Source organism: Uloborus diversus, chromosome 2 (assembly GCF_026930045.1).
Source record: "Uloborus diversus isolate 005 chromosome 2, Udiv.v.3.1, whole genome shotgun sequence".
Classification (NCBI taxonomy): domain Eukaryota; kingdom Metazoa; phylum Arthropoda; class Arachnida; order Araneae; family Uloboridae; genus Uloborus; species Uloborus diversus.
Genome location: NC_072732.1, coordinates 188,563,365 through 188,586,575, shown reverse-complemented (window position 1 = coordinate 188,586,575; position 23,211 = coordinate 188,563,365). Strand labels below are relative to the sequence as shown.

At 33.5% G+C, this 23,211-nt stretch overlaps 1 protein-coding gene and 1 long non-coding RNA gene across 2 annotated transcripts in view; one reads left to right on the top strand and one right to left on the bottom strand.

The window, feature by feature from the left end:
• Positions 1 to 2,539: 2,539 nt before the first annotated feature.
• On the bottom strand, positions 2,540 to 19,503 carry LOC129217577 (uncharacterized). The gene is made up of 5 exons (XR_008580228.1): positions 19,326 to 19,503; positions 13,312 to 13,364; positions 9,431 to 9,518; positions 5,822 to 5,876; positions 2,540 to 2,651 (listed from the first exon to the last, which is right to left on the bottom strand). It is a non-coding gene; the product is annotated as an uncharacterized LOC129217577 (long non-coding RNA).
• Positions 19,504 to 19,713: 210 nt separating this feature from the next.
• The window catches only part of LOC129217576 (nuclear cap-binding protein subunit 2-like), a 69,447-nt gene continuing 65,949 nt past the window's right edge, over positions 19,714 to 23,211 (top strand). Inside the window, exons 1-2 of the mRNA XM_054851902.1 lie at positions 19,714 to 19,811; positions 21,243 to 21,329. Coding sequence (XP_054707877.1) covers positions 21,261 to 21,329 — 69 coding nt within the window. The 5' untranslated portion in view covers positions 19,714 to 19,811; positions 21,243 to 21,260. The remainder of the gene's footprint in view (positions 19,812 to 21,242; positions 21,330 to 23,211) is intronic.

Sequence of the window (23,211 nt, the reverse complement as noted above, 5' to 3'; positions counted from 1 at the left end):
AAAAAATGAAAACGATCTAGCTTTTCAAAAGCGGATGGAATCGGATTTTGAAATGAACAAAAAATCGGGACTAAGCCAAAAAAAAAAATGTAAAAATAAGCTTCAAATGCATAAACTTGATGATATTCTGCCAAATATACTAAAGGAACTGCAACATTAAGTACAAAATTGCAGTTTTGGCGCAAGTTTGTCCGATTTTGATGCAGAAAAGTCCATTTCGCGGTCTTTTGGAGCAGTTTGGCACAGGAACGCCGACTGGCACAACCCTTACTGATGCATAAAAGCCTAAGAAACCAACTAAGATTTTGCACCTAATCTCTACAATTCGATAAATATGCATATTCTTGAATTCAAAATCCATGACCAGTTGTCAGTTTCCATGACTTTTGAGCATGTTTTGCTGAAAATCATGACTTTCCATGACCATTTTTGATCATAGTCGAAATCCACTACTTTCCAGGCGCACAGACAATCTGTATTGGACACTATAACCCCCTCCGAAAACCCATACACTATCACATTGGCTCTTTAAATTCTCCAAGGAGGTTTCAGAGAACATGAGATAAGTTGGCATTACGTAACTTTCAACATAAGACACACTGATCAGACAAGAATCAAGTGATTTTGTTTTGAGAAAGCAGTTATCCTTCTTCTGATTGTACTCCTACAATCCCCTCTTTATTAAGGCACTAGCTTTCACCCGCAGCTTCGCTGATGTTAATATAGATTTTGTCAATTACTTCGATTATAAATAGTTACAAAAACAAAGGTGCATAATATAAATCCAGAATATGTATAGGAAGTGAAAAGAAAGAAAATTTTTAAGATTTCCCATGCAAAATAAGATCTACGTTTCTTAAATAAAGTTAACATTTCTTGCAAAATCCCTATGTCCATCAGAATGAGCCTGGCGCTAGAACTGTACTAAAATTTTAAATTTTTTGCTTTTATAGCACATAAAGTGTGTGCAAACTTTATTAAACGACCCTTCCTTAATGATCGATCTTTGCAGCAACCATAGGTAGTCGTTTGAAAGAGTTTTTCCCAGTAAAAAGATTAGAAATTATCCCGGGTCACTCTAGTTTCTTTAGGGAGATTACTCTGTACATATATGATAGCAAAAAAATAATAATTTTGACTTGATACTTCATTTATTAGAGGTTCGTGGTATCAATACTTTACTTTCAATATTACCTCAATATGAAATAGATACTATGGATCAACACAACATTGAGAAGTTCCTACTTAGTTTTAGACATATCCTTTTATCACATATGATGAGATCAAATACAATTTAAGAATTTTACTTTGAAACTAAATACTATGAAAAGTACAGAGGTTATGGCATTAAGGGAGTATTCTAGTCTACAGGCTCCATTTTGAGGCGATTTTGCAGGCATAATAAAAAAAAAACTAACCATTTTTAGCTTCAATTTTTTATCAGTATTTTTATTGATACTTAAGTATAGAAATGTATAATAGTGGGGGGGGGGGGAGGGGGAATTCAAAATTGAAATCAATAGAGGCCGGCAAAGTGGGGACTGGTCGACAAGATTCCGATCCTCCTGGCGATCTGAAACATGAAATTACGGTTTATTCTTGTTAAACAAAGATGTAGAAAAGTCTGGACATAGCTGATTTGGAAAAAAAAAAATGCACAAAATGGCGTCTCTTTGAAAAAAAAGGGGGTCATTTTTGGTTCTTTTCTCCAACTTACGTAATTTTTTTAAAATAGTAAAAAAAATACAGAAACCCCCACATGTAAACAATTTTGTTAGTATTAAGAAAATCTGTACCAAATTTCAAATAAATCCGTGCATTAGAACTTAAGATATCTTGTCAACCTAATTGGAAAAAGTAGTTTCAAGAAAAAAAGTGTTTAAAGTTTGCAATCGCATTTCGGGCAGTCTGAATGTTTTAATGGTATGCTATACTTGCTTGTACCTCAGAGCATTTTTTACGCTGTTGATCTCGTTTGCTGGCTTTTTCTTTGTCTATATAAATGCAAATAACTTTCTCTTTGACTTTTATTAATCCTTTTTATACTTAAAATTTGAATTCAACACTGAAAAAATACAGTACAGGGAGAACATACTAAAACGTGGTTTGATGGTTGTTTGTCAGGTATACATTCAGAAAAAAGAATTTATCATAACAAAATTAACCCAGTCGAAATTCCATAAATCCTCTTAGAGGCTTATTCTTAAAGGTCTAAACTTTAAAAATATGAAAAGAAAAAAAAAACTTTTTTGAAATTCTAGACTAGAATACCCCCTTCAGACATTGAAAATAGAAAATCCAAAATTTACCCATGCAATTTATAAAAAGCCCCACTGAGGTTTAAAATATGAATTAAACAAATATTCCAGATTATGTTTTGTCAATATTATATAGCTAAACATATTTGATTACTAAGTACAAAGTTGAAAATTATAATTGAAATTCGGATAAAAATTAGAAGAATCGTTCCTGTATCAATGATACTTATCATGAATAATTTTAAAAATAATTTTAACACAAAAAAATAAGTACAAATCAGTAGGTTTTAAAACAATTTTATTTGTTAGAAAGTTTAAATGACATAATGTACATGAATCTTGATCCCAAGCAAGATGAATTTCAAGATGATGTTGATAAAAATATTTTTTTGCCTAAAAAATTAAAAAAAATAAAGTTATGCTTACAATACTCACAAAAAAATGCATATTATATATTTATGTAACTGAATAAGAATAAAACCTGTGAATGCCGACATTTGCTGGTGAATGTCAACATTCACATAGCAAAGAGATTGGAGAAAGACTGAACAATTCTAGTGAGTGTTGACATTTTCCAATTTGGGTATTTCACATTAATACATATAAAAATATATATCAGGGGTGAATTCGTTATTGTGTTCTCAAATGGTTAAAGGGTAAAAATCCACCGTTCATCACATGGGAACATGAAGTTTTTCTTGCTCTTCTTACCGATATACAAGGAAGGTAATTCAAAATGCAGATGATGCTTGTGAAAATATTAGTTTTATAAGCGGTAAAACGTATTTTTGCTCTAAATCCCATGGGATTAATCCTGCTAAAAAATATCATGCAGGATTGGGATTTTGGGATTGAAAACCATAGTTGAACAACTATGTTAATGACCACAGCAGAATCTCTTTTAAAAGTCCCTATTTATTGAAATTTTCTAGCTATTCATGCAAAAGTTTACTTCCTCATCACTAAAATGATCACAACGCTAAATTTTATGAAAGTTAAGATATTTTCTTTCATTTATTCCACAGAACTTTAGAAATAATGTGTTGAACTGATATTTTATTTGTGCATACAGTTAAGCACAATGTACAATACCAAATCCTGAATACTACTCTCATTTTTTTTTCTCCTTGAGGATTAAATATGTGTTACCATATTATTATCCCTATCATCCATCAGTAGAGCCATAGCAAGATTTATTTGATTTCCGCCAATTACTCCAGAGCCCCAACAAGTTTGGCAAAGGAACTCCGGATATTTAATTGAGACACACCCACAGAGAATAAGAATTTAGCTTGACATTTTTTCCCTCTACTTTTTCCTTTCCAATAATGTTAGACCCTAAAATATCAGGGTGAATTTTAACAACCAGCAATGAGAACAATGAAAGATGACATATAGGAGCCAACAGAATAAAATTCTAAGAAGTGGCCACGGCTCTGCGACAGAACATTAGATGTAGTAGCCAACTTAAGAGAACTTTAGCTCCTCTCACACAAACACAATTTTCAAACAGAGTAGTATTATCCATTACCAGTCTTTGATAAAGTGTAAGGAAAATTGTGCATATACATATCTTATATCTTTAAACGAGCAATTCTTGTGGGTATGTATATATATATTTATATTTTGTATCTCAAAAACAGCTCTAACGATTTGGATGAAATTTTGGATTTAATTGTAGTTTAGCTATATAAGTTCATCTACATCAGTGTTTTTTCTGTAAAAACACGATTTTTTTTTTAAAGTTTTTTTAATACGAAGTTTAATTGAGTTAAGCCTTGAAAAAAATTGTGAATTGACACATAAGGCAGACGATTTGCAACCATAACAATAAAAATTTGTCTCTTCTCGTTTAAAAATTTTAAAGTTGCCAGGCTTGCTGATATTAGCCAGTTCGGTTCATTTCAATCACACTTATCTAAAAACAAATTTAAAAGCACTATGTGAGTAGATATAAGGCTTTTTTTTTACATGGCGAAACTATTGCTTGACCGTCTTATTTAACTTTTTTTATTTCTTTTTTACATTTCAAATAGTTTTATATGCATTTTAAATCACTCATCTAAATTTTATTTCGAAAAAACACATGTTTTGAGATTGTTTAAAAATTGTCGGAGTGGTTTGTGGATCATCAATTTTTATGGATAGCATGCTGTATATGTAGCATCTTCTGGCATAAAGTGATCAACTACACTAAAAGTACTTATTCTAAATGAAAATCTCGATTGGGATAAAAACATAGTATGGAAGGAAATATTGGGTTAAAATTTCACCATAGTAAAATTGGCTCCAAGTTCAAAATCTTTTAATTAATGACAGGAAACTTGTGTAATGGAAACGAAAATGTAACAGAAATAGTTTAAAGCAAAATGTTGATTTAATTGCATTCAGAATCTTCTTTGTTTATGAGAAGATCGAGGCGCATTTTCAATCCTAGCAATTTTTTCATATTTATTGTCGCCATGTTCGGTCTAAGAAACTACTTTTTTCGCAATACCGTGCGTTAAATATTCATAGGCAACCAGCTCAGAGTTTTCTTAGATGGATGTCTGGGGGGGAGGGTTGCCTATCTTTAATAGTAGGCTTCTTATAGCTGAAATGATTATGATGCTGATGAAGTGTTTACATTTATATCTCTCGTTTCTCGGAAGCACATCCAACGAGTGGCGAGAACATTTATATATCGTTAACGTGATGCATTTCAAGTATATTTGAAAAAATATCGAACCTTAGAAAAACACAAGTTCACAAAAAAATTCTTTAAAAGCCGAGCGAGGCTCGGACATCCAGGTACTCCAACATTATATTAGATAAAACACATCCATCTGAAGTACTTTTAAAAAGTTCTTCCATGAAAAATAAATATTTCAGGCATTTTATTATAGTTTGGAGTCGAGGTCACCAAATACAGTAAAACCCCTCCTAACGGACACCCCTCAAGTGTGGACACCCCTCTTATGCGGACAATTTTCAATTCCCCTATTCCAATGCAAATAACATTATTAAACCCCTTACCTGCGGACACCCCTCTATTGTGGACAAACAATTTTGTCCCGTTAGTGTCCGCATTAGAGGGATTTTACTGTATTATATTTTGTCAAATATCTGGTTAAAATTTTTAAATTGTTTCTTTTTTATTCTATGCCAATTTGAAATTAAAATGTTTATCTGCAGTACTTACATGTCTTTTGTGAACTGCAAGTGCATTTTTGGCGCCATGGACCATAGGTTATACATTCCTGCTACGCTATAATTTTCATGCATTTTGTCAAAAAGTGTTTGTTTACAGAGTGCCTAATATCTAAAATTGTTTACCATTTGGCTGCTGAATACTTAAGTATTTGGTTTGTCTGCCTAATATGCAGTACACCAAATACTAACTAAATAGTCAGTACATCTCTAGTTAGAAGCATCACTCATGTTGCTTGTCTCATTATCTGAACTTCTGCTTTCTGAACTGAGGCTGGTCCCGATAGGTCCAGATAATCTGCTATCTACTGTTTAATAAAATCAAATCGTGAACATTGAACTGTCACTTATTAAACCAAAACAAAATTTCTTACCTTAGTCGAATATTTTCATTTCACTTTTTGCCAGATTTTTTAATTCCACTAACACCTATGAGAATAAAAGAAAATAAATATAAATATTCACATTCTATTTAATGAAATTTTTTTCAAAATGCTTCAGGTTTTAAGTTAGACATTCAAAAATCGTGTTCCAGTTTTATAAGAACTTTTTACGCAGCAAATGGCTTTGCGTATACTTACTAGGGTGTATCAGAAAACCACTTCTTTTGCAAATTAAAAATGCCTAAAAAGTTGCAACTAAACCCACATATTCCTACAAAATTTCATTTAAATAAAAATATATTCTGGTATGCCACTTGAGGCCTAAAATGCATAATTTTCTACAAAAAACCCTTTTTTTCTATGTACAGTAGAACTTCGATCAACCAAGCTTCAATTAAGGGTGGTTTCTGTTAACCGAGTCGATAATGAAGTCTATTTTTTAAAAATATATTGTACATTTAATAAAATGATGAATTTTTAATTTGAAAATAAAAATATTTTCTGGAAATTTGCATTTTTGAAATGCATCTTTTAATGTTTAACTTTGTAGTATTAAATAAATAAAAATTAAAATTAACGACAAGTTTTTTTCCATTTTAGTTTTTTAACTGTAAAACATCACTTTTTATGCGTTCATCTTTTAAAAATATTCTATTGTATTTTTAATTCATACATTTTAATAATTTGCGATCCAGTCAAGCTTTTATACAAAGTTTCTATTAATCAAGATTTCTGACATCCGAGGCACTAGCGGTCCCAATTAGCTCGGATAATCAAGGTTCTACTGCATATATTTTTTTTAATTAACAAATTTTTATTTAAAAATTTCCATCAAGTTGACTAATGTTTACAATGAAGTCAAACATTGTTGTTTAATAAAAAAATAAAATAAACTTTAGCTTATATAATATTAAGTTCTCCTGCATAGTTCTCAAAAACAAAGATTTTTTTTAAGTTAAAATTAACTTTTTCAAAATGGACAAACTAATTACATCGAGAAGCATGAAAAATATTTCTGACACTACTTCTGCTGGTTCTTATACAAAATGATCTCCTGAATCCAAATATGACCACCGTTTTCCCGATCCCCCAATAATTTTTACGAATTAGTGCAGTAGCCAGAGCACAAATAATAAAAAATCAGCCAAATAGGCTGGATACTAGATAGTTGAAGAATATCTTCTACCTACAGAGTTTTCAAAACCATGACTTTCTATGACCTCCGATTGCAATTTTTTTGACCCGCTGGAATGCAATGTTTTCAGAAAAAAAAAAAAACATTTTTCACAAATGTCAAAATCAGTGCATTGTGAAAATAAAATTGTGAACATCTTTGCACATACGAGGGTTGTCTGAAAAGTTTCCGACCTAACGAAGAAAAACAATATTTACCTTCCAAGTTGACTATTATTTTTCAACATAGTCTCCTTGTAAGTCCACACACTTGATCCAGCGATGCTCCCATCCTTTTAACCCATCCAAATAGTACGATGAGTCTTTCTCTTTGAAATAACTGTTCACGAAGTCGATTACCTCTTCATTTGAAGAAAACCTTTGTCCCCCAAGAGCTTCTTTCAGCTTAGGGAACAAGAAAAAGTCACTTGGGGCCAGGTCTGGTGAGTAGGGTGGGTGCTCAATCAGTTCATATTTCAATTCATGGATTTTGGCCATTGAAACTGCTGAGGTGTGTGCTGGAGCATTGTCTTGATGAAAAAGGACTTTTTTCTTTTTCAAATGAGGCCGTTTTTCTTCAATTTCATTGTTTAATTTGTCAAGTAAAGTCGCATAGTATGCTCCTGTAATGGTTTTACCCTCTTCAAGATAGTCTATGAATATAATTCCATGGCTATCCCAAAAAACAGTTGCCATCACTTTCCCAGCAGAAGGAACTGTCTTGGCCTTTTTTGGAGCTGGTTCTCCCTTTGCAGTCCACTGTTTTGACTGCAGTTTTGTTTCAGGGGTGTAGTGGTGAATCCAGGTTTCATCTACAGTGATCAGTCGTCGGAAAAATTCCGTTTTGTTGCGCCGGAATAGCGCCAACAGAGCATTGCAACTGTTCATTCGGACCCGTTTTTGGTCCAAAGTGAGCAAACGCGGCACCCAACGTGCGGCCAGTTTGCGCATGCCCAATTCTTCGTTCAAAATGTGGCAAGCACGTTCCTTGGAGATATTCATAGCTTCTGCTATCTCCCTAACCTTCAATCTACGGTCATCCAGCACCATCTGATGAACTTTGGCGATGTTTTTGTCAATGGTAGCAGTTTTGGGCCGACCCGAACGTTCATCATCACCCAAGCTGGTATGGCCACGTTTAAATTCTGCTACCCAAAATTTGACTGTGGTAGATGATGGAGCAGAGTCCCCATACACAGCGTCCAACTCCTCTTTAATCTGGGCAGGCGTATTCCCCTTCAAAAACAAGTAGCGAATGACAGCTCGATATTCGATTTTTTCCATTTTTACAAAAACTGTAACATCAACTCAAAAAAATGGCTGACAAACAAACAATTTGAGCTCAAATTGGCGCCAATTTCGGTTCCGAGCTACCAAAGAACGCCTAAATAAGGACACCCCACTTTGAACTACTAGTGCTGCCATCTTCATATCAAGGTCGGAAACTTTTCAGACGACCCTTGTATGCTTCATGAAATTTAAATTAATGCAAAAAGAGCATGTAATGTAAAGAGCTGAGCTCTATTATAACTAAAAGACAATTAACATAACATAATGTTATTTTCATATTCTGCAGACATCCTGATTGTCCTTAACTAACGTGTTACAAATATCTTATCGTCTATACGAGAAGGTAGACAGGGGGGGGGGGGGGGATGGTCTGCTAACACCATTGATAAAAAAGCTGCTGGAAGCAAATCTGGCAAATTTTATTTTTTAAAATCTTCATAAATATAAGATGAGCACTGTTAAAAATTGATAATTTTTACAAGTGGTATTAGCTTGAATTAAGACTGATGCAAATTTATTAAAATTTTTGAGTGGTATGACAAAATGAAAAGGGTGCTAAGTTTTCCATTACGCAATATAAATCCAAAAAAAGGTTGAAAATAATGCTAAGCACAAAATTATTAACCTCCATGCCATAGAATCACATAGTAAAAAACAATAAGCAAGTTTTATAGAAGTAGATGCAACCGGATTTTGAAATGCATAAAAAATTATAACTAACAAGTAACAGCATAAAAAACAGCTAAAAGTGCAGAATCGAGAAAGTTTGGCACTTATGTATGTTCTAGGATTCAAAATAAATGATCAATTGTCAGTTTCCTTGATTTTTGAGCATTTTTTGCCGAAAATCACGATTTTGGACCTTCAAACTCTGAATTTCCCAGGTGTGCAGATATGCAGCAGTTATTGGATATCCAATGCAACCCTAAATATTTCACATAATTGAAAACAAGTATTGATTCTGACCAGATAAAGGAAGGGACTCAAGGTGTACAGCAAAATTAAAATATGATCTTCTTTCAGAGTTTCGATAAAATTATGCTGCCCCCCCCCCCCACACGCACAAAAAGTACTGGAACGCAAACCAAAAAGATCTGAACTAAGACCTGCTTAAAAACAACAAGCAAAGCTGATTACCTAATGGACCTTTAGAAGCTTTCTCTCTTGCTTCTTTCAAAGCTTTTTCTTCCTCTCTCTTCTTCTGTTTTAATGCAGCATCATCCTCCTGAAAAATTCTGATAATGAAACAAAAGCTAGCTTGACTAAAATTGTTACAACTAGAGGTAGGGGTAGTAGCAGAAGAATACCATATATACTTAAGTCGAAGTCGAGAAATTTATTACAAAAAATGATGTTTAAAGTTTGGGGGTCAACTTATACGTGAGACAGAATTTTGAAAATTTCCCGATTTTTTCTTAGAAAAAAACACTCGAAAACGTCAACATTTTCTCGATTTTAATCCGTCCCTTTTAAGAAGAAGCTAAAGAAGTAGATTACAGTAAACAGCCGACTACGCGAAAAGTGCGGGGATCACCGTATTCGCAAATCTTCAATCATGAATTATTGCTCATTTTTTAAAAAAATATAGTATGGCCTCAGCACTAAATTTTAATGATATAAAATCAAAATAAAAGCAACCAGTAAAGTGTAACAGCGAAATCGAACTACGAAAATCGCAATCGTAAAAGTGAACCATTTTGGTGCGATAGAATAAAAATCGGACGTATTTTAACACAAAAATGCTCATTACATTTCATTTTTCTCCTTTTTATAACACTTAAATTCAAAATTAACGGCAAAATGCTCCTATTTTTTCTAAAAGTAGAGATTTGACTTATATGCGGGTTTTCGATTTTTCTCCTAAAAGTAGGAGGGAGGGGGAACGTATTATATGCGAGTATATACGGTAAATATATACACTGGTGTGCAAAAATTAAGGACGAAGTCGAAAAATTAGCATATCAGCTGAACGAAGAGGCAGAGCGGACAGAAAGACCAATCAGGAGATTAAGTAAGGTGATGTACGGTAGCACATGCGCAGATATGCAGGCAGACGTAATGGGGGAGTGTCTGAGTAGTATAAAGCATGTTGTTGGTGTAAAATCAGTATTTCTGGCAAAGAGATTGCACGCTGTATAGTAATTAAAATCTCACCGAGTTGCTGCCTCAGCGAGAAATGGCGGATAATTAATCTGTTAGACGACATCTGGATGCTTTTACCAGAGGTCGAATCATTGGGAAGTTGGAGGAAGGCCGCAGTGTGACAAGTGTGGCTACAGAGTTCGGAATTGCTCACAGCATCGTTTCACGACTTTGGAGACAATTTCAAACTACAGGAACAGCTATCCGGGGGTTCAGTAGTGGTCGTCCACGAGGAAACACTCCCGCAGATGACCGGTATATTGTCTTACAGGCCAGAAGAAACAGGCGGGAGAAATCGCTAGACACACGACACAGGCGACTGGACGACCGATATCGCGTTTTACCATGGCCAGAAGACTGCACGGTGGTGGTCTGTTTGCACGACGCCCTATACGGTGTGTAACTCTAACGCCTGTCCATCGGAGAAGGTGTTCTCTGTGGTGCCGGGAACACCGGAATTGGAGAGACAATGAATGGGAACGAGTACTCTTTACAGATGAGAGCAGATTCAGTCTGAGTAGCGATTCTCATCGCATACTCATCTGGAGAGAGCGGGGAAGCCGCAATCATCCCTCGAACATCATTGAGAGGGACAGGTATGGAGGTCGCGGTGTTCTCGTTTGGGGAGGCATCATGCTTGGTAGTCGTACAGACCTTCACATCTTCGACGCAGGTTCAGTCAACGGGACCCGTTATTGTAACGAGATTCTTCTTCCATATGTGCGTCTTTTTAGAGGCGCTATGGGTCCGCAGTTCCTATTCATGGACGACAATGCATCATGTCATCGCACAGTAGCTGCCAAACAGTTCTTAGAGAGTGAGGATATTGAACGTATGGATTGGCCGGTACGATCTCCGGATCTCAATCCTATGGAGCATGTATGGGATTTTTTTGCCAGACGCTTGGCAGCTCATACCTTACCACCAGTAACGATTCGGGAGCTTCGATTGGCGCTGCAAGACGAATGGGCAGCAATGCCTCAACAACTCATTGACACCCTCATTCTCAGCATTGGCAGACGCTGTGAAACCTGCCTAGCAGTCGGGGGAGATCATATACCCTATGAAAGACCAGATGCTTCTTGCTGGACCCCGGGATGTTTCGGCCTTCAGTCGCATTGCTCTCCATGCTACTTTTTCAATAAAGCTTCTTTTTATCCCTCTGATTTCTCTTTTAGTAAATGTTGCTTACATTACACATGTCCTTACGTATTGGGGATCTTACGGTATTAAATGTGTTGATTTGGAAAGCTTTTGTACAAAGTTATATTGAAAAAACCGTCTCGTTATTAATTTTTGCACACCAGTGTATGTAGGAATTTTTTTTACAAAACAAAATATATCAAAAAAGTAACAATAAGGCTGCGTTCAGAAATGATCCACCAGTTACATCGTGTGGTTAGCCCGGTGTGGTTATGATGTATTTGGAATTTCTCTAGGAATTCCAATAGAACAACTGTGTTTCCGAACACTCGTGGTTAAACCGCGGTAGTTCTAGTTCAGCAGCAAACAACACTCCAATCAAAGCGTAACTTTTGTGATAGGAAAGTCACATGCGTTACGATCAAAACATGATACACGACCGGATTGGCCAACAGACTTTGTGATCTCGCTAACCGCTTCCAGACAGCGGTGTGACAGGTTGCTATCAAGTCGACCGCCAGAAAACTACCGCAGCGTTTTCGAACGCGGTTAAGTGACGTCACCGGTTCCACCGCAAGCGTTTCCGAACGCTTGCGGTTGCACCGAGGCGACCGATCCTCGTTTCTGAATGCACCCTAAGTATATTGATTTTATTGAAATGTTTGGATTTAAAAAAATATTATATATATCACTATAATAGTAGATAATTTCATAAAACAGAAAGGGGAAAAAATAGTATTGAAATTATTTGCATGCATTCAACTTTTCTTTTGTGCTTCTTATATTTTTGATTTTGGCATTGATAAGAGTTACAGCTTTACTTAATTAAAGAGAGTACAATGACAACATTTAAGTAGCTAACCTCATTTTTTTAAAATTTCTAGTGAAAGTCATAACTTTTGCTAAAGATAAGATAAAATGAGTGTCGGCTTTAACTGCATGGCTGCAAACAATGATTGAAACCTTTTTTAATGAGCCAGATTGAAAAACTTGGTTTTTTTCTTGTAGGTAAAAATGTTCGACTATAGTAAATTATTGCTCCCTACTAATGAATAAATCTTTTGGAACCATGAGAAAAGGTCAGCTATCTTGATGATGTAAATATTTCAACCATTTCCTGTCCGACACTGCAGCCCTACTTGTAACACCAAAATATATGTCTTGATTTTTTGTTGCTATTTTGCTCTTGCTTTTTTTTTTTCAGCAAGAGACTATATGATAAACTTACTAGTTCATCAATATATCTTTCATCAATAACTAGAAACATAATGTGTATTTTACAGATGCTTTGGGAGAAAGGAAGGTCGAACTCTTCGCACCTTCATTGTTAAAAAGCCAGATAAGATTGACACACTGCAAGTTTAACATTAGAGTGAAAAAATTACAAGCTAAAACAGCAGTTGCCCTGGAACGGTGTTTGTACATCTCAGCAGTATCGATGCATCGGTTTAGGTAAAAAAAAAAGGGTAAGGGTTAGTTTAGGCTCTAAACCGGTTTAACGATGGGGAATGCACAAGAGTTGTGGGCGACGCATCGGCCATCCCTAAAAGGTACCTACTATTCTCACACTCTATTCTTCTAATGCAAAGCAGCAGTTATAGCAAATATAAGAGCATCTTGACACTAAGGTTTCTGCCTATTTCGTAAGGAGCAGGAAGAAACTCCAAGTCAATTGATAAATGCTGGGGAAAAAAATACAAACAAAATAAAACAGAATTGATATAAACTCTTACATCCATATCTGCACCACCCTTTTTCGGAGCCTTTAATGGTTTCTTCTTTCCACCTGAAACATCAAAAAATCAGTTCACATTATCAAGTTTTTTTTTTTTTTTTTCAAAATGCATTTATTAATCAGAACACAATAAATTAAATAAAACAAATATGGTGATGCTCCGCATATTGGCCATAATTTCTGAGGCACTAATTCTGTACTTAAAGAATCCGAAATAGCAGCACGTGGCAGAAACATCCAACATTGCAGTGGAATGGGAGAATGTGCAGTAAGATTTTGCAGCTGGAGCAAAAAAACAAAAGGGTAAGGAAAAACTCAGCAGTTGGATCATTCTGCAGAACAATATCAAAGGAACAGTGTTTCGTGGAACAAGGGACACTTAATTTTTATTCTATATATATAATTTGGTAAAATTGGTAGAATGTCTGCAAAATTGCTCAGGAAAGGGTTGACCTGTTCCAGGGGTCTGGCCAGAGGATATTTGGGTCCGTTAACGAACCCTTCACAAAATTCTGATAAACGAGATCAGATCTTTAACTAATTGTTTATTGAAAGAGCAAATCTGAAAGTAAAATAAGACATATTTCCATGTATAATACTGATAATTTTTGGAACCTTTTTTAAAGTCAAATTAGAGGGATCAGCTTATACAAAATCTGCTAATTTTGTTTAAAAAAAATCGGCACTGGCACTCTTGCGATGCTCCTGCAAACGATAAATAATTGCTACTGCCAAATAAATTAAGTTTGGTTTTAAACAATTTTATTTGTTTGTTTTATCACAGCTAATTAGCATCGGTGTTGTTGTAAACTTTTCTGAAAAGGCGTTGGTAAGCAATTTTCTCCCCCCCCCCTGCTCATGATTTAATAAACAATAATAATAATAATAATATATATCTGCGAAATGAACTTAGAACTGCAAAGGGATAGTAAGGGTGGGGAAAAAATATGATCGCTTCAGATAGGGTTGCCAACTTCAAAATTATCACCACTTACCGTTTGGCATTGAACCTTTATAATGACTTGATTAGAAAATATTCTCATCATTTTACCAGCTTGTCAATATTTGCGTTTTTACGTGAGGTGCGATGTTTAACTGTTAATTTGGGAGAAAATTATATGAGTTTGATTTTTCGATACTAACAAGGAAGATTAACATTAAATAAACTCTTTTAATTACCGTTTTTTTTTTCTTTAGATGTCTACATTTTGAAAAACGCAATCTTTTAACATCCGATATAGAATCATATTTGTCCGAATTTTATTTATTTATTTTCTTTCTTTCTTTATTTATTTTTTTTTTTACAATTATTTTAAATACTGTACAGAAATATTTCTAGTATAATTTAGCATAATGTAGAATGGTAGATAAATATTGATACTTGAGAGAGCGATACCGCCCCACCCACGCCAAATACTAGAAAAACTCTCCAGAATGATATTCTCGACATAGAAGAGGAAAATACTCAACTTTAAGTTTAAATGATACAGTTTTGTGCCATCTCTAAATTCCAAAATTTCGTTTTAACAATTTTTTTAACGAAATTATTTGATTTTTCACAAAATTAATTCATTTTTCACAAAATTAATTCATTTTTCACAAAATTATTTGATTTTTCACAAAAAACGGACCCTGTGAAAAATCCTGGACAGACCCCTGCCTGTTCTATCTCAAAAAAATTTCAAAGCTGAAATAAAAATGTTACTTCAAGCTATCTTCAAATAACTTCGGGAGAACTGTTTCCTATCCCTCAGAAAAAAAAAATCTATAATAGTCATGAAATGCTTCGACTATTTTTAGTAGCCCAAATAGGAAAGTACATTAAAAAATAGGGCGTTTATATGGTCTTTTTCCGGTTCATTTTTAACTATATAAGGTCACTTCATGCCAGTTGCGCACCAAGAAATATTTTAAGGTGGAAAGAATTTCACTTACAAACACATTTAATACAGATATATATTTGGACCTTATTATAAGGTCACTCTTTAGCAGGGTTGTTTGGTTTAAACCACGTTGGTTTAAACAATGGTTTAAACCAATTGGTTTTTTTTTTAAAAACCATGCGGTTTTTTAAAAGTATGGTTTTTTTTTAAAAAAAGCCAAAAAAATATCCATTTTACAGGTTTACATTGATTTCTCCACACATATTGAATAAAAAACAAATTAGGATTGGAAAAAGCTTCAAAGCTAGTCTTTTTGTTCAAGGCTTTCAACTAAATGAATTTTTTCTAAAGACTGTTGGAGAAAACAACGGTTCTTTTGGTTTAAAGCAAAATATTTTTAATCTGTTACAAACAAAAACTGTAAAATTACATTTATAAATAAATATACAGGGTGTCCGAAAAGTCCTTGACACATTTAACCTAAAATACCATTGTTATGTGTCGAGGACTTTTCGAACACCCTGTATGTAATGTATTCAACTCATTTCAGAAATATGTGTATAAATCTTTTTACAATTACATAAAATCAACTTAACACCCCAATAACATATGCATAAATACATAGCAACTTTTACGTTATAAATTAATATTATTTTTATGTTATTTAGTACTTTGAACAAAAAGCAAGTTTTGAAGCTTTTCCAGAGCCTAGTCAATTTTTGAGTTATGAATGATATCCAAATGACGAAAATATATGCACTGTACTTTTCTGAAGCTGGTTTTAGTAATGTTGAAGAATTTTAAAGACGGTTGCATTGCATTTTCCAAATTCTTTTTTGTGGCTTTTCCACCACTCAGTCACTGTTGCAGAAGATATAACGTTTTTGGCGTAATTTCTTGAACGTAATTTCTTGAAATAGAATTTGCTACACATTTATTTGTTCTAAAGAGTTTGCATTTAATATTTTTTAAACTTCAATGCTGGATGCAACATGTATGCCAGTAAATAAGTCATGTTACACCAATTTTTGTATTTTTGATTTGGTTCTTTGTTTTAGCGATAGTCGATATCTTTTCCAAGTCTTTCCAAAATAAGAACGAAGTCGAATATAGCGCAGCACCTTTTTTTAAAACTTTGTCAGTACAACAGCAATCGATTTTTTGACTGTTCAATCATGTACTGTTGTACATTTTGCTTTACTTCAATATTTGCGACATTGTGTATATAAAAATCAGCGTTATGTAAGATCAGAAATTCAGATTCTTCTTTTGAAAAGATTATGCTTAAAAATATAACTTTTACCTTTATTCGATAATTATTCATATTATGTTGGTTTTATAAAGTTTTTTTCTTGGATCTTCATTACATTTTATCTTAACCCGCATCACAACCACTTCTTGAAGTATTTCGTAGCATAAAGAGTCTATATATACATGCATACTAATATGTTAATCAAGTCAAACATTTCAATCAATATTTCCCCGCAGAAAGCTGTTTCAATTATTTAATTTAGTTACAAGATTTTGTTCTTATCTCTTTAATTAATCAAGAAATTAGGTATAATCTGACTATTGAATAACTGTTAATTACATGGAACTTTAATTACCTTCCGAAAATTAATTGTTTTTCTCGCAAATAGTATTTAAACCAAAAAAAAAAAATCAATTTAAACCAAAAAAAACTGGTTTAAACCAAAAAAAGTTTAAAAAAAAAAAAACGTTTTTTTTTACCAACCCTGTTCTTTGGGACTTCGTAAAAGTGACCTAATAAGCGGGATGTTCTTATAAGCAATTCATGTGCATTTGTAAATAAAAAACGTATAAATAGCAAAATTCTTCGTTAAATCTAATATGTTCCAAATTATCTGTTAATTAGGTTTTAGCATTTTAGCAAATGTTTTTTTCCAACTATTAAATGCCGAAAGGTTGTCAAATACTTAAAAATAGGGCCTGTGATTATTTTTTAGCGTTTTTGACTACTAAATATGGCATTTAGAGGGTCCCCTACAAACAATACTTGAAAATAGGGCCTTTTGAGAGCCAATGGGAACCCTGAAGCATTGAGGCCTCAAAATTTTTTCTAAGCTAAAGCACTGAAAACGCTATTTTAAGCTATATTTTATGTGACTGAAGAAGACAGGATTCGACTTCCCTGAAATTTTTTGTAAACAGAAACAACAAAAAAGTTTTTAACGAATCTTTGAGCAGTTAAGGGGAAGAGAATCATTTTAGTTACACACATGGACATGAAGCAGGGAAGGCGGGAATTGCGCCTTATGTTTGCCGAAAATTTAAAAACCGACTTGAAAATTTCATGTTATGGTTTTTTTCTTTTAAAGAGATCTAAAATGCAGAAAATTTCAAGAGATCCCTAAAATTGTTCCATACTTTAAAATTAGTTCAGGGTGGCGACAGGAACTGGAAAAAAAGTTCCCTGACTTTTCCCTGATTAAGTGCACCAAATTTCCCTGATTTACGTTATCAATGATAATGGTTTCCTTTCTTTGCCCTACCTGAAAAGCATTGCATATTAAATAAAATACAGTGTTTAGAACGGTTTAAGCTGTCAATTAAAAATATATTTTGAAAAGATGCTCTTTTTTTTTGGTAGTGTATTAAATTATCGACAAAGAAATATTATAGGAAATCTAAAACAAATACTTTACTTCCAGGAACCAGTTAACATAAGAACTCTCTAAGAAATTCTTAAAACCACTGTTAAAGAAATATCTAATTATGATATAACTAAAACATATAAATGGAAATGATCTTGAACTGAATTTTCAAGCAGTAGTTGCTGCAAGACTAACAAGTGATAATTTAAATATAGAAGTAGTGTAGTTATACTTACGTAAATAATACTGTCGTGTGCAGGTAAACGGCAGTATCTGCAGAAATTAGTTTTCGAGATCTTTGAAAAAATGTGTGGTGGATTCAATACTGACGATAGGAAAATGTTGGAATTAGACTTTTTTTCGCGCCTCTTTTTCAGCGGAAACCAAATAAGCGAGTATGAACAATAAAGATAACGAACAATAGATGACAAAAATGCAAAAAAAAAATGTGCAGTTACTGCCTTTTACTTGCACACGGCAGAATAGACATAATTATGTAAAACAAATTGAAATCTTTCAACAACCAGTCATATTGAGCTATTCTCTAATCAAGAACTTAGGTTCTAATGAATGAATACAGTATTTTAACTTTTAAAAATATTTACTTTTGTACACAACTCAATTTCAAATGATTTCATTAGTTGTCGAAAAAAACTTTAAACTACTTTTTAGTAACAAACAACATTGAAATTTAAAAACAATTATTAATTTCAAAATGTATGTGGTTTTAAAATAAAAGAGTTTTAAAGTCTGAAAGAAATAAAAGCCTTCGTGTAATCTGAAGTGACAGCAAATAATAAAATGGCAAAAAAAAAAAGATTTTCAGTCAAAATTCCATTTTAGCGATTAAATAAAAACGCCAAGTGAAAACTTTTAAGATTTTTCAGCATTAATTTAAAAACAAAGATTTTTTTTGAAATTGTGATAACAGTATACTAATTACTTCAAGACAATGAGTAAAGGCAAGGGAGCCAAGTCATTAATGACGGCTTCCTCTTTGCCTGTAGCGTTGTTTACTTTACGTAGCTTGGAATGCTTGGAAGAAAAATTCAAGCAAGGTAAAATAAACAACTTTACAGACACAGAAGCAATCTTAGGAAACTCAAATTAAGATTGAATACTTTGACCAGGAGGAAAAAAGATGCATAAATATGTGGCACTGTATAAACGCAAGTCATTAATTTTAACTTTAAAATAAACTTTAAAATAAATGTGTTAATTACTTTTTTAAAACAAATAATTGGCAGAAAATTCGTAGGGAATCAAAGTACTTCATTTTGCAAGGAAAAAAATTTTTTTTTTCTTCATTTGATCAATTTTCCCTGAATTTTTGTTATTTTTTCAAAATTCCCTGATTTCCTTGAGTGATAAAGTTCCCTGACTTTTCCCTGATCTGTCGCCACCCTGTAGCTGATTACAATATGTTTTTGAATTTCCCCAAAAAGACTCCGTGAGAAATCCACCAGACCCCTGAGAAACGTTGATGTTAAAATCATTCAGTCTATTTTCCTTACCTTGCCGACCAGACATAATTTAAAAGGGATAAAATGCCGCAGAGATAAACAGTACACGCAACAAAAGATTTTCCTGGCGAAAAAATCTAACAATTTTCAGTCTTAATACAAATTAAATATTCAGAAATCAGAAAGTGCCATGCGATCTCTGAGAAAATAAAACTGCAATTTTGCATTTGCAAATTTGCTTGTTGCCGTTTGGCCGATCGAAATGATTTTTATAAAATATTTTCCTCTTGGAAAAAAGTATTTAAGCCATCTCAGAGCATGTCAAACCAATATCATGCTTAAAAAATTTAATTATTTTAAACTTATTTTCAAAAAGGAACTATGTCCGTTCGCAAATACAAAGGAGGTACGTTACGAAGCGAGGTCTTGTAAATATCTTAAAACTTATGGTGGCAACTTTCCACTTGCCTTGCAGTTCTGAAGTTTCTCGAACGTACTATTTCGGAAGATTTCATTACTGAGTTACAAATAATTCAAGTTAGTCCCCCTTTTTTCTCTGTGTTTTTAAGAGTAATTTTGTTTTACAACAGCAGTGTTTTGCAATTAAATTTTGCTTTTCTGCCCTAGCGCCCCAAAAACCTTTTGTCATCATCCATGGCCCCACTATCAAGTGGAGCCATGCATCATCAAAATTTATACGTATATAATGCACTGCCATTGAAAGTACATTTGTTGTATAAATCATTACATTCAAATCCCGATACGTGGGAAATTCGGTCTTAGCGAAGATTCAATTATACTCATAGTAATGTAAACATTTTGCATTATCGGTATGCAAACGAAATTTTCTTTCCGCGGCGGAATGATTTCAATGGTCCTTTGAACTTTAAAAAAACAGATTTGAATGAACGTCTGACAATGAATCAATTACATAAAAATGATAATGCTAAAATTAAAAAAGATTACATCAAACCAGACTCATCAGTTGTTGGAATTATTTTATTTTCACTATTTACTGGGCTTTTTAGCTGCTTGTGGGGAAAAAGGGATTCTTGGTTTGATCGTTTTTAAGTTTTTAATGTGTTAATAATAAGTTAACCTGAACAATGTAAGAGATATAATAGGATAGGTGTGGGAACAACTAGTATGAGCCTTGTTTTGAAATGGATATTTTTTAACCAGGGACCTTAAAGTAGCAGTTAAGCTAGCTGGGTAGGAACATGAACTATTTCTAGCTCTCCTGATAGGCTGACCTGTCATTTTAAGAGTCTGGGAGGGGAATAGTTGACCCCCCCCCCCCTCGCGGCTATGGGAAATGTATTTACATGAAAGTAGATGTGGTTTGACTTTTTTTTGGTTTGATTTGCGTTGAATATACACCCTTTGACCCCCCCTGGAAAATGTAGAAATGATGGGCCTACTTACTTGGAACAGCTGACGGAAGAGATGGTAACAGCCTAGCTTTGCCCAGAGCCTGTAGCTAGTCGTCACATTTGTAATTGTATAGGCAATACAAAACTTGTACTTTCGAATTGATTGAAATAAGTGTTTCAAGTAATTAGAGTTAATGGAAACACAATTTCTAATAAGCATTTGTAATTGGATATCTCAACCTTAAATATATTTTATTAATTAAATAGTTTCTTTAAGTATGACACACCCTGTTATCTGTTTTTCTAAATAAATTCAACCCTTGATGTTTTTTTAATAAAGTAACCGTAAATAATTATGTTTCATGTACTGTTTATTATTAAACACAGATGAAATAAAAGTCAAACCCTTTCATATTTTTTTATTGTAAGTAGTATTTTATGCTTGTGTCTATGTTTTGGAAACAGGGTGTGGGGGTTGTTTATTAAATTTCAGTAACTTTTGTCTTCTTAATTTAGATTTAATGAACTCTTAATTAATTTTTTATCACTAATTACAAATTTTCCTATTGTAATTAATATTTAATGTTTTTTTTAGGTGTAATTAAAAGTTAAAATGCTGAAGTCCTACATGAATCGATCCAAAGGACTTGAGCAAAGCTCCTATCGAGATCAGCAATTTAAGGTAATCTAGCATGTATTTTTAATAATTTGTACAGTTCAGTGATCTATAATGTTTTGTTGTATGTTTTTTTGGTGGTTAATACTAGGACTGGGAGATAACAAGTTTAATACCGCGATATTTCGCTCTCGAAATATCGATATAATCTTGCGGGAGGGGGAGGTTATAATTTAGAGCGTAATATATCGAAAGACAAAAAAAAACAATTCCAAATATAATAAATACAATTAATTCTCTAATTCAAAACTTTCTTGAAGGGGGGGGGGGGCGTGCAAATGGTATAGCTCAATGCATGATAAAAGTGCTTCGCAACGAAAAAGTTCTAAATATTCAATTTAATATTTTGTTTTAATCTTTCAACTTGAGCCGTCTCAATACTGTACTTTGAACTATATTTCGTATTGACGTCTTAAATAGTTTATTTTTAGTCATTTAATAGCTCTTGCTTTAAGATTTTTTATTTCTTAGTTCAGTACCTAACATTAAGTAAAATACTAATTAGAGACGCACCGAGTACTCGGTAACTACTCGGTACTCGGCCTACTCGGCCAATTTGCCGAGTACTTAGTACTCGGCCAAATTCTGATCAGATACTCGGCCAATACCAAGTAGTTGCAAAAAATTGAATATTGTCCAAGACAGATACTAAAATTTATAATAAAATAAAAAAAAAGAGCAAGCATTATATTCTGCAATCATTTACAATTAAAATTTATAAGTTAAATTTAAATTTTGAGAATAATGAAGTTTGTAATGCTTCAATGGAATAAATCTTTATTTTAATGTCCCCAAAGTTAATAAAACTTGTTTATTAAAAATTATGCAAAAAATGCAAGTATAGAAAATATGGAATTTTTATATTAAAAATGGATTTTTGCAACAAACAAAAATGAGTTATAAAAAATATAAAAATACCTTTGCTTAAAAAATTAAAGGAAATAAAACAACGTTAAAAGTACAGTGCAGGAACACTGCAGACACATGTTTTGGCGTTACAAAGAATTCCTTTTTCAATGCACAAAATGGGAGCTCGTAGATTTAAAGGTCTGACAAAAGTCGGATTTTTTTTGTCGAATGTCTTTATATTCTTTAGCTCACATGTTATGCACTGAAAAAGACGTTCCTTGTAATGGGGGGGGGGGGGGGCAGAAACACGTGTCTGCAGTGTTCCTGCATATTTGTTTTATCTGCTTTTAAAAAATATTTATGTTTGGCGGACTAGAACTACAATGGATTGGTATACAGTGAAACTGTTGGCATAATTAAAGTTAAGTTTAAAAATCCAAAGTTTAAGAGATTTAAACTAAGCCAACATTAACTGGCCGTGTAATGTCAAGTTGGAGACAAGCAAAAAACATGTTTCAGAAAAATTCATTTATTAAATATGACTAGAACTGTAATACAATATCCCCATAAAAGAACATCCCCAAAAAATATCACAACAAAAGTGGTTCCAATAAGTAAAAGAAAAATGTCACCAATCAGTCGATGAAGTCAGTGGCCAGTCCGAAGGATTGACATCTAGGAGCACAAAAAGTCTTCCGGATCACACTTCAGGAACGCCCTTAGCAGGTAGGCAACGTTAGACAGTTCTAAGATTTGGCGAACATATTCGGTAGAATTCTCAGAACACACTTCCCCGGCAATATCAATTGGCCGGACACAACACAAGTGTTTCTTCACCTGGACTCATTCTAATTCCAGGACTTGGAAAATTTCAATACTTGAAAAGCAAGGTGAATATTCATCACCGGTTATACGCCACTAAAAACCCCGCTAGCACCGTGGGGAAAAAACCCCCACACGTGAGCCGAACTAGGCTTCACGATCAAAACAAAACTGGGGATCATCGAGAAGAGAGAGAGAGAGTGCTGCCACTCGCAGA